The following is a 16,891-nucleotide window of genomic DNA, read 5'->3' as shown; positions in this document are numbered from 1 at the left end:
CTCTACCGCTAGACCACTCCGTCCCATAATATATAAGATAGAACAGAATTATTAGCAAATAATAGAAGATTTAATGGTTCGTTATACTAATGTCTCCTTAAGACCTGTCTTCCCATGTGTTTTAACCATGTCCTGTTCATCAGCATTTTAAAACCTGCGATGCTACTGATTTGGTCGGTTTTTTCAAAAGTAGATCTTGAACTTAATTTAGCTGTGAAATGTATATTAAAATTAAGATACAAATATAACACGTTACTAGTGAGTTATTTTTAAAGCTGATTTTAAATTGAAATGTATGCTTGATTGCTGTGTACTTGGTAATGTACAATTTGATTTCATTTGTCAAAATTAAAATACTCAATTATAATTTTGATTTTTAATTGTGTGCATTAAATTTTCATAAAATTAAAACTAGCTTATAATAAATTTTGCCACTTTGTTTTGTCAACTTCTTTTAGAGTTTATAATTTTCAATTTTATACCACTGGAAAAGACAAGTTAAAAACCAAACATCCCAGATTAATAAACTGATATAAAAGATGTGTTGCATAATGTTGATTTTTGTTTTAACTTGTTAAAAAATGACCAAAATGCCTTGAACAATTATTGGATTATCTTGGACTAATTTCAAAGAGAACACAAGAACATACATTAGTAACTATATTATGTTAGTAACTAAAAGATACCCTGCTGTTTATAGTTAATCAACTATAAACAAATCAAGCAAAATTTTTCTTTAAGACCTAACGCTCTATAGGGCAGATCAAGAGTTCATGCTTCATGACTGAAGCATATACGGGACAGTGTGGTTAGCACTATATCCAACTGCCTTTACTTTTCCATACGAGAGTCAGGTACCCATCAGAAGTGGGTGAACTCAGTGTCGTCCTGAGTCCAGAACTATATCCAGACTTGTTATTCAGGCTAGCAGTCAAGCACTCTTCCACCCAACAAGACCATCCCATTTGAAGCTAAAAAATAAAACAACTGCTAAGAGCAGATAAAAACCCATGAACTAAACCATGCATATCCTCTAAATTCTAACACAAGGCAGCAGAAACTGTTCTGTGGACTAATGCACAAACTAACCATAAGTTGCAAGCCCAGGTTACCTTCAACTTGTTAGCCTTTGAGAAACAGCATCAAAGGAATCTCAACATTTTAATTTAAAATAATTAGCAAATTGGTGCCGAATATTATTTTAAAAATTGCTTTCATGTTATTGGGTTGATTAATTAATCAAAATTAGATCTCAGTTCCTTGATGGAGGTCACTAATTATATTTTCCATTTTTTTGCAACTCTTAAACTCAATAAACAATAGATCTTATAAAAAAAGAATTAATACATTACAGAATGTATTTTTAAATTTATTTCAATACATTTTTATAAAGCACAAATTTTGAAATAAATATGTATTTACATAAAGAAATGACTAAAAATTACTTCTATCAAATATCATGTAGTTTTTTCCTGAAAAGGCGAGAGCAAATGAACATTTGGCTTCAGCAGAGAATCTTGAACTTTGTTCAGAAATTTTTCTCTCACGTTACTGAACTCCATGATGTCTCTGGGCTCTTCTGATATCCAGAACTGAGTAAACTCATACAATAAGTGGCCTGGATATTCAGAAATAAATTTTTTTTATACCAAAATGGGCTATTAAAAGCATACAGTTACATTTGTACACTAGTATTTTTTAAACTTTTAGCATTCAATTTTAAAAAACAATAAAAATAAATTATATATTATGCCACCAGTAAATTAACAATCACAGACAATTTTTAAAAAATTATTTAACTTACAGTAGACTTGGTGAAAGTCATTCAAATCAGGGACTCTCTTTTGAAAGGCATAAAAATGTGGACGCAATTTTCTTTGAGCAAGTAAAGTATATCCCATTTCAGTTATATTGATACCAACTATTGCAAAGGAGAATCTGAAAAATGAAGGTGGGATAAGAAGATTCAGTATTGACATCTTTTTTTAATGAATAAATTAGTGGTAGAACTAATATAATTTTATATAATTGTGCCTCAACATAAATTTATATAGTAAAAAGGTTAGCCTTTTGGGTCAATCAGACAGTCAATATGGCACCTATGGCAGAGTTTATTTGTTTTATATGACCATGGCATACAAAGATAGTGTGATTAATACTATGCCCCACCTCCTTTATTTTCCCTAACTTGTGTCTGGTGCCTATCAGAAACTAAATACTTACCCAAACTGAGGATGATGTGACTGACTGAGAACTTTCTGAGCCTCATTGGGATAGTTCTGTCCAAAGTATCTGAAGGTACAAACATAAAAAGGAATTGTTTAAACTGACTATTGGTTAGATAAAATTAGAATACACTTTAAGGAAGAAAAATTCATATTTCCACTGCTATCATACCATTAATATGTTTAGTCCATTTATAAAACAAGGAGTGGTGTATTTGGGCTATTTATGAAATTATAACCTAAATTATAATACACAATTGATTAAATCTATCAGCTATTTTGAATTTGATACAATTAAAATTAATAGGAAGAATCTATAGTAAGTCATGTAAAGAGGTTAGGATCGGTACTTGGTAGAAAATAAACATTTCCTTATGCCCAAGGGGAATAACAAATATTAAAATAACTCAATGAATTACCTTTAACTTTAAAAAACTATATTTTTTTAAAAGAGCGATGGAAATTAACAATATACTCCAATTACCAACATCTAAGTACCTGTGGGAATAAAAAGCTTAGATGAATTACAAAATCAAAACAACAGCATTCCTTACAAGAGCTGTTCCAGGCCTAGAAGTCCCATGCCCCTGAAGTCTGTACCAGGGTCATGGCCTTGAAAACCCATGTCTGTCCAATGGGAACCAGTGATACTAGGAAGCTCAACTCCAACATTAAAGGCATCCCATAGCTGAGCATAGATGCAAAATATATAGTCTAGTGTTAAGTTTACATTTATCACAAAAGACTTAAATTTTTTCTATTTACATACTGAACAATAATCTAACTTTTCTTAAAATATATTTATTTTGAGATAGGGGTAATACATTTTAGTGCATTTAACCAACTGTAAATACTTCACATAAAAAGGCAAAATAATACATAGAATAGTACGTAGTTCCAATGAGAAAGTTCCAACAGTGTAGTAAAATGTAGTTCCATAGTCAAATAGCTTGGATGATTGGGCATTGGAAATCTAAGAACACAGTCTGGGCCCTAAGTTGGGATGGCCAGACTTTGCTAATGCATCAGGCCCCCTATCTCCACACAGCAGATGGATCAAAAGGAGACTTAAGGGGACCCACTCCTGAGGGTTCAAACTCAGAACTTTAGGGTTAGCAATCATGTGCTCACCCGTCAGACCAGTAAATGAGTGAGTAAATGTGGACAGATATTGAGCAATATTACAGGAATCAAGAAAGGAAAAAATTCTAAAGCCTGTTACCCAAAAGATAATTTTTTTTACACAAAACTGAAGCCAAAGTTTGAGTAAAATAAATATACAATGTAAAAAGTTTGCTGCTTAAATTGCTAGGCAAGTTACAGAAACCCAAATGCTGCAATAGGTTTTCTCCAAAACTCCTAATACAATTTTTATTTTAACACAGCTGTCATGACTTTTCTACATTTATATTGGGTACCCAATGGGTCTAGAGGTAATTATTTATAAATGTTTAAAATTGAAAATCTGATGTGATCACAATGTAGTTTATTGTGCCTATCAATTGACATTTTTTAAAACCATCTCTCACCTGTCTTAATTTTTTTTCATGGGATGGATTCTCAGATAAATACTTTTGTTTTCGTAACTCCTCTGCCTCTGCTATTATTTTATTATAAGCGTGAATACGGTGAAGAAAATGTTGCATAGTTGCTTCAAACCTGTGGTGAAGTAAGTTACAAAATATTTCAAATACACATGGTGCATAAAACAAAAATATGAAAACCTCCAGCTGTCTCAGTAAAAAAAATTTGTTAACATGTAACATTAATTCTTAAATTTTACTGTCGATTTAGTATGAGTCCACGAAAATAAATTACAATTATTATTTCATAATTAATAATAAAGTTGGGTCTATTATACATTGTCTTTGGAGTTGACGAATAGCAAATATATATTTTACTTAAATACTTACATTAAAATTTATTTTTATATGGGTAAATTGGTAAGTTAAATTAAAGAGAAGAATTCATTATTATTTCAAAACAGCTGAAATGAAAGATTATTATTAATTCTTAAACGTACTGTGAATGCACACCAGGAACCAACTTTTTAACTTCAAAAATTTTCTTCACTGCTTCACTGACATCAAAGTTTGTCTCACTGGAATACTGCCGTAGGATGAGGCTGTTGGAACATTTCAAGGAGCTTTCTGAAAATTGGTACCATCAACATATTATTACTTTTAGTAATCAGAGCTTAAATTTAGTTTATTATATTTATATCACAAATAGTAATTTAATTTATATAATGGTTCTTAGGACAAGTGAAATAGAGTATACTTGTTTCTTTGACCTCTGCATAGGATGGTAACACTATGCCCAGCCATTTTTACTTTCCCTAACATGAGTCAGGTACTCATCAAAGCTGGGTCAGCTTTAATTATAATGTTGGAATTTAGGGTTATCTTTAGCGTGAGGATTATTTGGGGAAGGGGGGTGTAATGTCCTAGACCCTAGTTGAACTTTCACAGTGCACAAAGTATTCAACAAATTTAACATCTACCATGTTATTTATTTCATACTCCAAAAAACTACTCACAATTCACATTAAGTACTGACACTGTTAACAATGTGATTTTTAAAAACTTTCACCTATGTGCATGATACGGGAAACGTGATCCAAGTTTTTATTGTAGCTGATACGCAATAGTTCACATTTCCCTGTGACTTGATGTAGAACCCATTTCAGCAATGGCCGTAAAATAAAAAAATAAATCTTTGTAGACCACTGACTCAACCAAACTGAAAACACTGAAAGAGAGAAACAAAATCACTGAAAATATATTTATGACATTTTTCTGTTACTAAAATTGCTCATTATTTAAATTTGATTGTATGTAAATCTATTTCCGAATGGAACCTAACAGTAACAACCTAGTAACAAGTAAAATGAAATGATCTTTAAACATGAAACATTTTGAGTATTTCACTTTTGTTAGGCCTGTCTGTACGGAGTATAGGCCTACATCACATCTTTATTAACTAGGCCCTTGCCTTATCATAATGGCCGCATTCGCGCGGTTTGCTTCGCATTACGCGTAAGGCCACTTTTGCGCGGTTAGCTCCATGTAACGCCGCGTTGCACTAAAGGTGGCACACGATCTAAAAAAAAACATATCAGGACTGCCCGAATTTTTTTCGTGGTAACAATTTAATGTTGACATAGCTCTCAAGATCTAGTTTAAGTGTATTTATATTATTTCAACACCTAAGAATCTAGATCTATTACTTGTAAAAAAAAACCAGTACAGTGTCAGTAGTGGGTCAGATGATAGTCCTAGATCCAGCAGCAATCTAGCTAAATCAAACACTTCAAACAGTCTGTGAGGGTGTCAGAATCTCAAAGAATACACAACCAACATGATTGAGGCTAGGTATCACAGTATCCTTTATTTCTCTTCAAAACGCGCCACCTCGTCCCACATCAACCTGTTTGCTTTCACTCCAACTTTCAACTGCCCCTCCCCCCCGCATTCATTCCTACACACCACCTTACTCTCGCTCACAACACATCCACTGTCACCCGACCAGTTGCTTCCCTTGTACCCTCGTTCGCTCCGTACAACAACATACACGTCAACACACTCGGCCTCGCGTCTCACTACATGATACATACACACACGCAGTGATCCGTTCCATGTATTCACCTTTCATACACATTACATCACCACACTGTCCTTTACTAAATTGTTTTAACAGCTATATAGCATGCATGATAGTAGATCTAAGTCCATATTATTTATCCTAAGTGAAGTAAAAAAAGTCTAAACCCCCCCCCCCCCCCCTGGAGAAAATAGTCTGGAAGAGACACTGACACGATTTCGTGAACTTGTGTTCATTCTATGACATGTGCTTTAGGCCTGTGCTGAACTCAGTGACCTCGTCGACCGTGGAATTTTCCACTCACAGGATAGTAATAGTAAGGCAAGCAAGCAATCTCACCAGGGACAATGTTTGGGAATTTTATTAAGCAAAAAAAGAATCATATGTCATATTAAAATGTAAAAATGACACTAGTACTGATCAGGGTCGAACTCGGAGCTCCGGGTCTATGAACCACAGTCTACAGCTGGCACATGGTTGACTCGACCACACAGAATGTGTTGGAGAAGGTAAAAGTAACTAAAAGTATAAGTAAGCATTTTTAATCAGAAGATGGGAAACCCAACCTGCTAGGCGCGTAGTCATTTCGTATTATAATAATACACAAACTGAAATAATTAGACCTAAATCTATAATTTAGTTAGGACTAGATCTAGAGTATTCTATAGACTACTCTAGTCTCAAAAATGTAGGGCCCAGAGGCCCTGATTAAAAAAAAAAAAAAAGATTAAAAAATCGGAAAAACCCATCACATCTCCAATAATAACAAAAAAAGATCTTCACTTTCGAACTGTCAAATCTTAGAAATTACAAATAGAGAGCTTCACAGATTCTAGATATATATCTAGTTAAGATACTAATTCTAAAAATGCGTAAAAACAAATTTCACTATACTTTTGTAGCATTTATTCTAGATAAACGAATCTAATTATACAGGGAGACAGTTCATGAAACAAAAATCACAACACATTAGACACGGATGTGAACCAAAAAGGAAATGAACTTTTTGTGTTGCCAAGAGAACGACCAATCACCTGCGGCATCGTCTCAGGTCTTATCGAGCTAACTACAGTTAACGCCTTTGGTTTCGTATAACATAATATTGACAAAATAAATTGTGTCACAAGTTATTGTCTTTGTGGCTTTATTATAAACTGTTTTGGCGTGTTTTGTTAATATACACGTTTTATATTGCTTAAAAGAACAGTGATTTTCTTTTATGTTAAGGAAAAGTTTCTGAATAATTTCATTTAGCTTGACCTTACAGCATGGGAAGATGGCGCGACTGGATATTTACACGACCCATAGAGTTCTAGATTTGTTTCAATTAATCCTTTTTTTACAGTCAATTCAACATTACACTTCATATGTAACTGCAATAGAAAGTCATAACCAAGGTATTTTAAGAAAAATATCATTTTTTAAATATCTCTTCTGTTAATACTCAGAACACACTTTACTTGATAAACAGTGAAAACACCATTTCTTTCTTTCCGTCTCTCCAATCAATCGATGCAAGCAGTAACCTAGTTATTTGCATTTATATTTGTAAACACAGTAGGCCATGGAAATCATCGAGATCTAGATTTTTTAGGTCTAGTTAGTAGTTAGGTACTAGTCTAGTAACAGGTCACACATATCTAGATCTACATCTCTAGTTAGGCTACAATAATACACTAAATTCTAAAATCACTAAGAAAACTGTTGTTGTGTTAGGCCTATCAAAATGATAAACTCATTTTGCTTTGAACTTATAGAACAGCTTTTATTACTAATAGAATAATAGACTTGTGAAAATAGAAGATACCAAACCAACATAATTTAACCTGGGGGAATTTTCTTACGAATGTGAATAGAATCTTCTTAAACTTAAAAAAAAAATTAAACATGGGATGTAGTTAAAGGCTAAGGTTAAGATAGAGCCTACTAGAATCTACTGGTAGTTAACTAAAATACACACATGGCTCTGCTAATGTCAATGCTAACCCCAATGGCAACACTAGTCCTACCATACTCCTAACCCTAATTTCTAACCATAAAGCTAGTCGAGATTACTATATGCCTACTAACTACTAACAACTCAACACACGTATTTTATGGAAAAGTCTATTACCAGACATTGATATTTAAAATCATCTGGTTAGCCTACTGGTAGCTTACTTAAATAACTAGCTAAGCATAAATAGAGAGTCTATACACTTACACAAATGGCCTGCTAATTAAGCTAATAATGCCAATGCTAACCCTAACTGGCTTAACCTCCCAACCTAGTGACCGTCATAGTCCTACCTTATGATAAAAGATGAAACTAGTCAAGATATCAATACTGCTAGCAACCTAACACCTATTTTCTTTATTTTTCAATCGTAAGATCATCAGTATAGGCCTACTCAATCACCTGATTTTTAAAGTTGAACTAAGAATCTACATCTTAGGGCATACTTGTTTTCCTTTTTGGTTCTACAGTTCAGTAGTGTTCATATAGGGCCTATAGGCCTAATTTTAAAAAATTGTATTAGGCCTTATTGCCTTCACTTTATTACACTCACTGACTACTGTACTATTGCTTTAATGTTTGTTAATGTAGCTCATCTCTTTTCTTTCCAGTCCTTTTTTAGCAAGCATACATTATCATTTGGTAGGCCTAACTGAGTTCAAACCAGTGAATTTAAAAGTAAATTTAGTATTAGTAGTCTTCTGCGCTAGGGCTATCTCAATGAATTTTTAAATTAAAGCCTCATTTAGCTGGTGCACACTGTTTCTCTCAAGAGTTTAAGTATTACACTCACTATCATTCCTCTCTAAATGTTTTAGCTTTTAGATCACAATCTAAAACTGTGAATTTCTCAAACTGAAAATAGATTCTGAATGATGCCATGATTATTGCTCAGCAAAAGAGTATTTAGTATTTTAGCTATATTTTTAATTTTAAGTAGATTAATGGATGATTTTTATTATCTCAAGTTTGTGTCATTAGTAGGTCTTGTGGATTTTATGTAATTATAATGTTGTTATATGCTAATTGAGCAAGACTTAGTCTAAAGAAAGAAAATGGGAAATTTCCTAGGCTGCACATGCAATAAACTCCAGCAGGAAATTCTAATATTTATACGAAGAAACTTCACCCCCTGCATGATTTTTTCTTGGTGGAATTTTAAAATAGACTCCTAAAATGGGAAGCAGAATTTCTCTTATAAAAATATATCTATGGGGGAAGTATTTTAGTCTGTGTTGTTGTTGTTAATGTAATGAGACATAAACAAACCTAATATATATATATTATATATAAGATGTAGACTATAGATGAGTCCATTGCCACATTCTGATTAAGTAAAGGTGAAAAGCTATTTTTATCATACCACCCTCATGTTTTGTTTGCCTACTCATACTCAGCCTATCTACTGTTAAAAGGGATTAATGCATAATTAATAATACATCGTTTGTAACTTATTTGTGCATAGAAATTGATCTATGTCTAATTGCTTTAAATTAGTTATTCTAGTTTAACTTGTCAGACTGTATACAGCCATTTAATCAGCATCTTTCATTAGTGGCTTCATAATTTCATTATGTTTTACATTATGAGGAAACACTTTTTTCCTGTGTTTACTAACCGATTCTCAGCTTGCATTTCTCTCATTAATGGTGTGATGAGTAGTTTTTCATATAATCCTAGCTCACTCCTGTGTAGTAATAAAAAGAAATTTGATACTAATATTCTTTTGTAATTTTCTCTTAGGAGCTAATTATGATAATCTAATTAAATGTTTGTGAACTCATAGACCAGTTATTATTGAATACCTTGTTTTTAAATTAATAGTTCTTTTTTTATGGTGCTGATTCAGGCTTTCAAATGTATTTAGGCCTTTTTTTTAAATCTGCTCTGCTGCGTGAATTATACTATCCCTTGGTTAAGTCTGTCATATCACCATTGCATCTTTTTCCTGGATACTTTGATATACCCATATCAGATGTCAAATATTTTTATAGTTTTATTTTAACCTGACTTATCAAGTTATCCATTGGATAACATGTCTTTCTTCTGATTTATGTTCAAGTCCTTTTAAATAAATATTTATGTGCCAGGATGGATTTTAAAATTTAATATAGTGAAATAAAAGTTTATGATATTTATGCAGCACCCAAGCAAAATTCGAATGATTGTGGAAGTATATTTTGTCTTCGACCAAATGTTGCTACATTTATTACTTCTCCTTTCCCCTCCCACCCCTTCCCCACTCTGTTGACTTCTGGACAGTTTTATGTAACTTAGCCACCTTTATTAATTTAAATACTGCTGGAGTTGGGTCTGCATAGGTTTAGAAAGCTCTCATTAACACCAGCTGCTACACCATCTCCTCTGTCAGCTTAGTGGAGGGGATTATTGTCACCTGGTTAGGTGCTCAGCCCAACCAATTCTCTAGCTGAAATGTGAAATTAATTGTAATTTGGGAGACCTGGTTGTGTTCAGTATTCACGTCAGCTGTTTACTGTCTATTCATACAACAAATGGCCTATTAGTTATCCTAATTACATGTTAAAAATATGTGTTAATAAATTAGTGTGCTCACTGCATGGTTGCCTTTCTCTCTATCTCTCTCCCTCCCTGCCCATTCCCCATTTTTAGCTTTAAATTAAATGAATCAGAAAATTTTTATATGTTAATTATTTTTTATATTAAGTAATAAAGCAACACTTTGAGGTGTCTGCAATGTGTTACATTTTAAACATACATAATTGTTTATCTATTGTATCACTGACACTCATTGCTCTTGTTTACAATAATACTAATAGTACATAAATGTAATAATATTAATTACTTTACAATTAAAGACTCATGCATCATAACATTTGATCTCATCACTTTTTGAGCTAAATAGAGCGCATAATATAATATTTAATTGCTGTACTAATTCCGTGATTTGATGTGCTATATACATACGTACCAGAGCATGTTGAAAAAATTTACATAAAAGTAATAAAACAAAAATAAATCTCATTAATTTTTAGCTAAATAGATTCTATCTAATTAGTTAATAAAATCCAGCAACAATAGCTTCTTTTTGGTTTTTGCACCATCATGTAGATGCAGTTCTCATTTTATCACATTTAGTTTATTTCTTATTCTAAAAAGTTTCTTATATTTGTTGCCTATGCCTATGTCATTCAGTGCCCTATTATTTCTGGATATTTTTTTCCTGAACATAACATATGCAAGATTTGCACCATGTTAGCAACTCCCACGCATAAAACCTCAGCTGTTACACCTAAAGACTACACAGTATAATGTCTTAAGCTACGGTCACCATATCACAGTAACTTTGTAAAGATGCAGCTTCATCAAGCTTGGTGTGTTGCAATCTTTAAGCAATGCTGTTCAATGTACATGATAATGTCCTACCTTTGTACTGGTTTCCCTACTTACCTACCCTTAAACTTGCTCAATTTCTAACCTGACATCCTTCTGTTTCATATTTTAACTTGTACAATCTGATTAAAGAGATTCAAAAGCTGTGTTTAGGCTTTTACCTAGACTGATTTGTGCACTTGAATAGTATAGAATAGTTACATTTTATAATACTAAAATTACTACAACCAGCCTTTACTAAGATGTTCACTCATTCAAGTTAAAAGTTAAGTATGAACGCTATAGCTATTTATGTTTTGTTTTTGCAGCATTTGTACAAACAGACAAGCAGTTGACATTTATAGTAGGAGATAGGTATATCAATCCTGGTGTTCCATTAGAAGTAAGTGCATAATTTTTTTCATTTTTTTATATTTTTTTATTTTTTTTTTTTATTTTTTTTTTGTGCTGCAATTTAATTATTTTTATTTTAAAAGTTAGTTTAATAAAATGATATTTTAGTGATGTATTTTTTTTTTTTTGTCTTGTTGGTGGATTTGTCTGTAAAGTGTAACAAACCTGTTCTGATATTCTGTCTAGTTGGTGGATTTGTAACTTGTTTTTGCCTTTTTTTGGTAGCTTATTTTATGACAACCTCTTGTACAAACTTTCCCTGTCTTAGTCTATAACAGCCTGTCATTGCTTTCTGTCTTGTTGGTGGTATCGTGTAAGCATGGTAGCTAAGGCTACTTGAGTTTCAATTTCAGTTCTTTTCATGATGGAAAAATGATATGTATGCTTGACAATTATTGATTATTTAGGCAAGTAGGCTGTTCTGGTTAGCTGTATTTCAGTAATGAATAATATTGTGCACTTTATTTTTTAATATCTGCCGTTTTTAAAAAGGTGCCCTGAGCACATTAATGAAGGATTTACAGCCATTAATTTAACTAAAAACCCAGATTACCTTAAATTGCCCATGTTTTGATGAATAAAACTTATAAGAGCAGCTAGTATATGACTAATATGACATTGTCATGGAATATCAATTATCATGCCATTGTTTGAAAATTTTAAAAATATTTATCTAGTCAAGTAGACCTACAAGTAAGAAAGATTTTATTCCTATTACATTTCATTTAGGTTAGAAAAAGGTGTTTTAATTTCAAAAATCTATTTTCTTTAAGCTTGTCATTACATTTTAAACAACCTTTACCTGCTTTTTTTTTTAATTTGCAGATAAAACCTGCCTCACAAGATTTAACGTAAGTCATTACCTGTCCTTGGTGCACACATTTAGCTTTATATCTACAGTTTTAAAATGAACTGATTAAAGGTTAAAATTGTGTGAAGCTTTGCCTTTTTTTTTAATATGTGGTGAGGTGTATGCAAAGTAGAGCTTTTTTATTTGTGTACATAAGCAAAACCAGTATTTGGTAGGTGATAATATATTCTCAAAATTTGCTGTTAAAGAAATTGCATCACTTTGTAACAACATATTCATCTAATTAATATTAACTTTGCCACATGGAAAAATCAATTTAAAAAACCAAATAATCTGGTCAGAATCATCGTGCTCTCGCCTATCACTGTTTTCATAACCTTCTCTCTGCAACCAACCGCCTATGCATTATTCATGAGTCGTTAAATGTTTATACAGAGATAATGATAGTTAGAATATGTTTACAACTCAGTTTAATGTTTTGAAGTTATATATGGGCATAAAAGTTAGAAAGTTTTAGTTTTTAATTGCTAATCGTGTGCAGAATGATTTAAAGATAGTAAAATATTTATACGCCTTACTCTTAGACTGTATGGCTAAAAAATGAATGTAAGAACAGAATAGTTAAAATCTTGGTAAAGGAAGTGGATTCTAAAATAAAAGCCATTTTGCCTTTGATCCTAAAAACTAGGAAATAGATCAGCTTTGTGTGTCACATTGTGACTCATCCATTTGTTAAAATATTATAAGAAATAATGAGAATTTTTTTTTATTTTAGTGGAGTATTAAGTGTACACAATAATTCTCTAAATTTGTTGAAATGTAGACATACTCACTGAGATAAGGAAGTAGATTTTTTTTTTGGATGATGGATTCACGCTAGTCATTGTTAATGTCATTTTGCACTTTCTACTCATAATCCCTATTTAGTTTCTTTATATTAAAAAATTTATATTTGTAACCAACAACTCTTTCTGCTCCTAAATCACATGTTATTCCATATATTGTGGCTAATTTTTATTAAAAAATCAAGTATTTTGGTTTCGAATGCTATTATCAACATTAATACTAATAGTTTCGCTGTCTCTCTATCTATCTATCTATCTATCTATCTATCTATCTGTCTGACAAGAACGCTCTAGAGAAAACACAAGGAAATTAAAAACATGCATAGTAATTCGAAAAACGAAGTATGACGTCGACACATTTAGCATAGAGTAGAAAATAATCTCAAACCCAGAGAGTGCACACAGTTATATGACGTCATTGATTATCGAGTAAACATTAAATACAAAGGCAATTTGGTCTAATCTAAGTGGTTTGCGTGAAGAAATTCTTTCATACAATTCTTCGAGTAGGGGTGAAGCCCCACCCCCTCGTAAGAACGTCTGAGCCCCCCCCCCCTCCCCAACTCAAAAGAAATTTCCTCATCGATACTCTATAATAAAATTACCGCCTAATTAATGTGTCTAATCTAAAAAGTGGTTTTCTTGCAATTTCTTTAATGCAATTCTTCGCGTAGTGGCTATGCGCGACACCAGTGTTTCTTTCAGACTTTTTCCTCCACGGAGAGGGGTGAGGGTACTTGAAATTTTCGGGGGCGGGGGTAGAATTTTCGGGGAGGGGGCGGACACTGGAAAAAGTATATAATTATATTTCGTTAAATGGGACGGTAGACATGTTTTTTTTGGGGGGGGGGGGGGCGGTGTGTGGGGGTGGGGTGGGGGTGGTGTGTGGGGGGGTGGGTTGGTTTTAGTTTAGAGAAAAGAGACAGCACTATCAACCTAGCGCCCGGTGTATCCTTCCTCAACGGGCCATTTTTCTCGTTGTTAATAAGAGCACTATTTTAAAATACTTCAATCTTTCTAGGCCTTAAATAATCTGGTAGTTTAAAAATACTGCTTGGGTTTTAAAAAAACTTAAGAGGGTAGATGGGGTAGACTTGAGAATGTTATGTAGAATTATTTAGAGGTTCAAGGCATTTTTGATAAGTTGGGTGTTTTTCAGTTTCTCTAATAAAAATTTTACTTGGGTTGGGAGTGGAAAATTGTAGGATTTTGTGCATTACATGCAGTGTGTCTTTCATCTCAAGTAAGTCTTACATTGCACATAAACAAAGTAGATTAGCAGTCAAGCTAAATTGAACACCATTCTTACTGTATAGAAAGGAGAGTGAAATGGAGGGGGGGTGTACCATAATAAGGCTCACTATTCACACTCAGCTTTGTATCTTGTATGCAAACTGCGTCACAGCCTATAGGGAGTGTCATATTTTGCAGGGCTGGTAGTTTAGATTCTGAAATGCTTTTAACCTATGCCACTTGTAACATTTGTCAGAACAACATACTTGTACCAACAAGTTTTGTTTTCAGTTTTTGTCAACTCCTCAACAGCAAGTTTTAACTTGTTGGAGTACATTTATTTCTCTTAGTAGTATTCCTCTTTTGTTGATGTAAAAAAAAAGTAATGAAAAATGTATTGCATATTGTTGTTTTTAAAAGCCCATTATTGACCAGGGTGGGAAGCATTGGTAATCAATATCATGTTTTGTTGTGACTCAATCAGGCGGTGCCTGTGATGATTTAGTCATGAGGATAAATGTTAAAGCATGCTTGCAATGCTACACAGTAACACTTGAGCTAGCAAGTAGAAATGTTTGCTTTCAATTTGTTGTTACTTATATGCTGTTGTTGGTGATAAACATACATTGTATGAAGGCTATTTTTTTTGCTCAAGCTCATCCTGTTGTTAGTCGCATAGAGCTAGCTAATGCAGCAGCCTTATGTGTGTTTGTCACCAGATTAATCTAATCATTTGTTATCTCTAATAAACACAGCTTGAAAATATATTTTCCTAATCAGTTAGTTAAAACCTTAAGTGGGTCTTCACATAGTGAAGTGTGTTTTCGTCTTAAATGAGATTAACTTCCCCCATGTATAATACAATTGTTTTCCCTTTTCTACTGTGCAGTTGTTCAAGTCTCATTATTTTAACTTACATACTAAATTTTTTTTATAATTTGCTTCTGGTATTGAAATGTTCCTACACAAATATCATTAACAAATAACTAAAGTATTAAAAAATAATGGATTTTTTTGTTTTTTAAATGCTTCATTTCTCTATTGATCCTATCTTATTTATTATTGCCTCTTTGTTCTTTTTTTAAACTATTCTTTAATGGAAACATCTGGCTTTTGTCAAGTGTAATACTATTCTATAAACTTTTGGGGGAGGGGGGTACTAAAGTACTGAGGGCCAAGCACTACATATATATATATATATATATATATATATATATATATATATATATATATATATATATATATATATATTGTACATAAATACAGATTCTTACATACCACTTATCATCCAAAATCATTGTATTTTAATTCCTTATGGGCATCAATTTATCTAGTCGTGATTTTCCCCTTTCTAAATTGCCATGACTATATGTATGCATATTTTATATATGTTTTACTTTTTTTTTTAAATAGATTTCAAGATGATAGTTTTTACTCTAACAATATTAGTCTGGATCCTCCTATGCTTGATTTTCAAGAGCAGTAAGTTTCATAAAACATTTTATCTTTAAGATTTTAATTTATCTAGAGTTTTCTTTATTTAAAATTATGTGTATCAAATTAACTATTTTTTCATCAACAGGCCAGTGGGGATGCCGCGTTTGGAAAAAGTTATTGTACAAAATAATGATCCAAAACATAACTTGCATCTCTTGTCCATTTCGGGCAGTACAGTTCATTTTCATTGCTCATTTTTTCAAGATAAAGTAAGTCTTGTATTCATAACCTTTCATACCACAATATTTTAATATACTTAATTGAGTAAATTAAGACGAAAATAAGTTTTTACCTTTTTTTTTATCTTCTAAATCAGCTTTGAGCAGTTTTTAACAACAGGCCTTTGGTTTTTTTAATCCACACTTGGTGATAATCTTAAAGCTTTGAAATTACAAAGGCTTGAAAATACTCTTCTAATAAACTTTTCCTTTGTATACAGATTGTCCCACCTGGGGGTAATACAAGTTTTGATGTCGTTTTTCTTGCCCGTCAGGTGGGCAATGTGGAAAACACATTATTCATTCATACCTCCATAGGTTCCAGACGATATCAGGTTTGTTTTTATTAAATCAATCACCATGTTAATTTGTGAAGCAGAAAATGTTATTTTTGTTCCTTGTTTTAAAATTTAATTGCATTAAAGTTGTGCTATTTTTTTACAGTTAAATTTGATCATTCTATATTTGTTTCTTCTTCTAACAGGTTTTTGGAGTTGGCACTCCAAATCCGTATCGCCTGCGGCCATACTTAGGTGCACGGGTCCCTATAAATAGTAGTTTTACACCCGTTATACAGATGCATAATCCATATAGCACCAGACTACAGGTAGTCATTTAATTCTTTTATTTAGCCTATGTATAAACACCCTTAACAAATGGGCTTAAAACTGTTGTGTTTCTGGTTAGATTTTGCAGCA

The 16,891-nt window shown here is 32.5% G+C and overlaps 2 protein-coding genes across 5 annotated transcripts in view; one reads left to right on the top strand and one right to left on the bottom strand.

Moving 5' to 3' along the window:
- Positions 1-1,353: 1,353 nt before the first annotated feature.
- Positions 1,354-6,826, bottom strand: LOC131953365 (ELMO domain-containing protein 2). Of its 2 annotated transcripts, none has more exons than XM_059316523.1 (8): positions 6,723-6,826; positions 4,818-4,976; positions 4,249-4,375; positions 3,755-3,884; positions 2,780-2,913; positions 2,224-2,292; positions 1,805-1,938; positions 1,354-1,618 (listed from the first exon to the last, which is right to left on the bottom strand). In XM_059316523.1, coding segments are annotated over exons 1-8 (915 nt in total). In that variant the 5' UTR covers positions 6,724-6,826; the 3' UTR covers positions 1,354-1,457. The 2 variants fall into 2 exon arrangements, with proteins under 2 accessions (XP_059172506.1, XP_059172505.1); XM_059316522.1 differs by having other exon boundaries at positions 6,686-6,819.
- A 71-nt stretch (positions 6,827-6,897) lies between these two features.
- LOC131953366 (transmembrane protein 131) overlaps positions 6,898-16,891 on the top strand; it is a 28,718-nt gene continuing 18,724 nt past the window's right edge. For all 3 annotated transcript variants that reach the window (XM_059316526.1, XM_059316524.1, XM_059316525.1), the window contains exons 1-7: positions 6,898-7,225; positions 11,505-11,578; positions 12,415-12,440; positions 15,892-15,960; positions 16,061-16,184; positions 16,415-16,528; positions 16,678-16,800. In XM_059316526.1, the coding sequence (XP_059172509.1) occupies positions 7,105-7,225; positions 11,505-11,578; positions 12,415-12,440; positions 15,892-15,960; positions 16,061-16,184; positions 16,415-16,528; positions 16,678-16,800 (651 nt within the window). In that variant the 5' untranslated portion in view covers positions 6,898-7,104. The remainder of the gene's footprint in view (positions 7,226-11,504; positions 11,579-12,414; positions 12,441-15,891; positions 15,961-16,060; positions 16,185-16,414; positions 16,529-16,677; positions 16,801-16,891) is intronic.

This window comes from Physella acuta, unplaced genomic scaffold (genome assembly GCF_028476545.2).
Source record: "Physella acuta isolate Inbredline_101_S28 unplaced genomic scaffold, ASM2847654v3 ptg000918l, whole genome shotgun sequence".
Lineage (NCBI taxonomy): Eukaryota > Metazoa > Mollusca > Gastropoda > Physidae > Physella > Physella acuta.
This window is presented reverse-complemented; position numbering and strand designations above follow the sequence as displayed.

What these genes read in the sequence shown, in the direction of transcription:
- LOC131953365 (XM_059316523.1), bottom strand. An exon ending in GTTCCTGGTGTGCATTCACA is followed by an intron (nt 3,885 to 4,248) that starts GTACGTTTAAGA and finishes ACTTCACCACAG; the next exon opens with GTTTGAAGCAACTATGCAAC. An exon ending in TGACTTTCACCAAGTCTACT is followed by an intron (nt 1,619 to 1,804) that starts GTAAGTTAAATA and finishes CTGAATATCCAG; the next exon opens with GCCACTTATTGTATGAGTTT.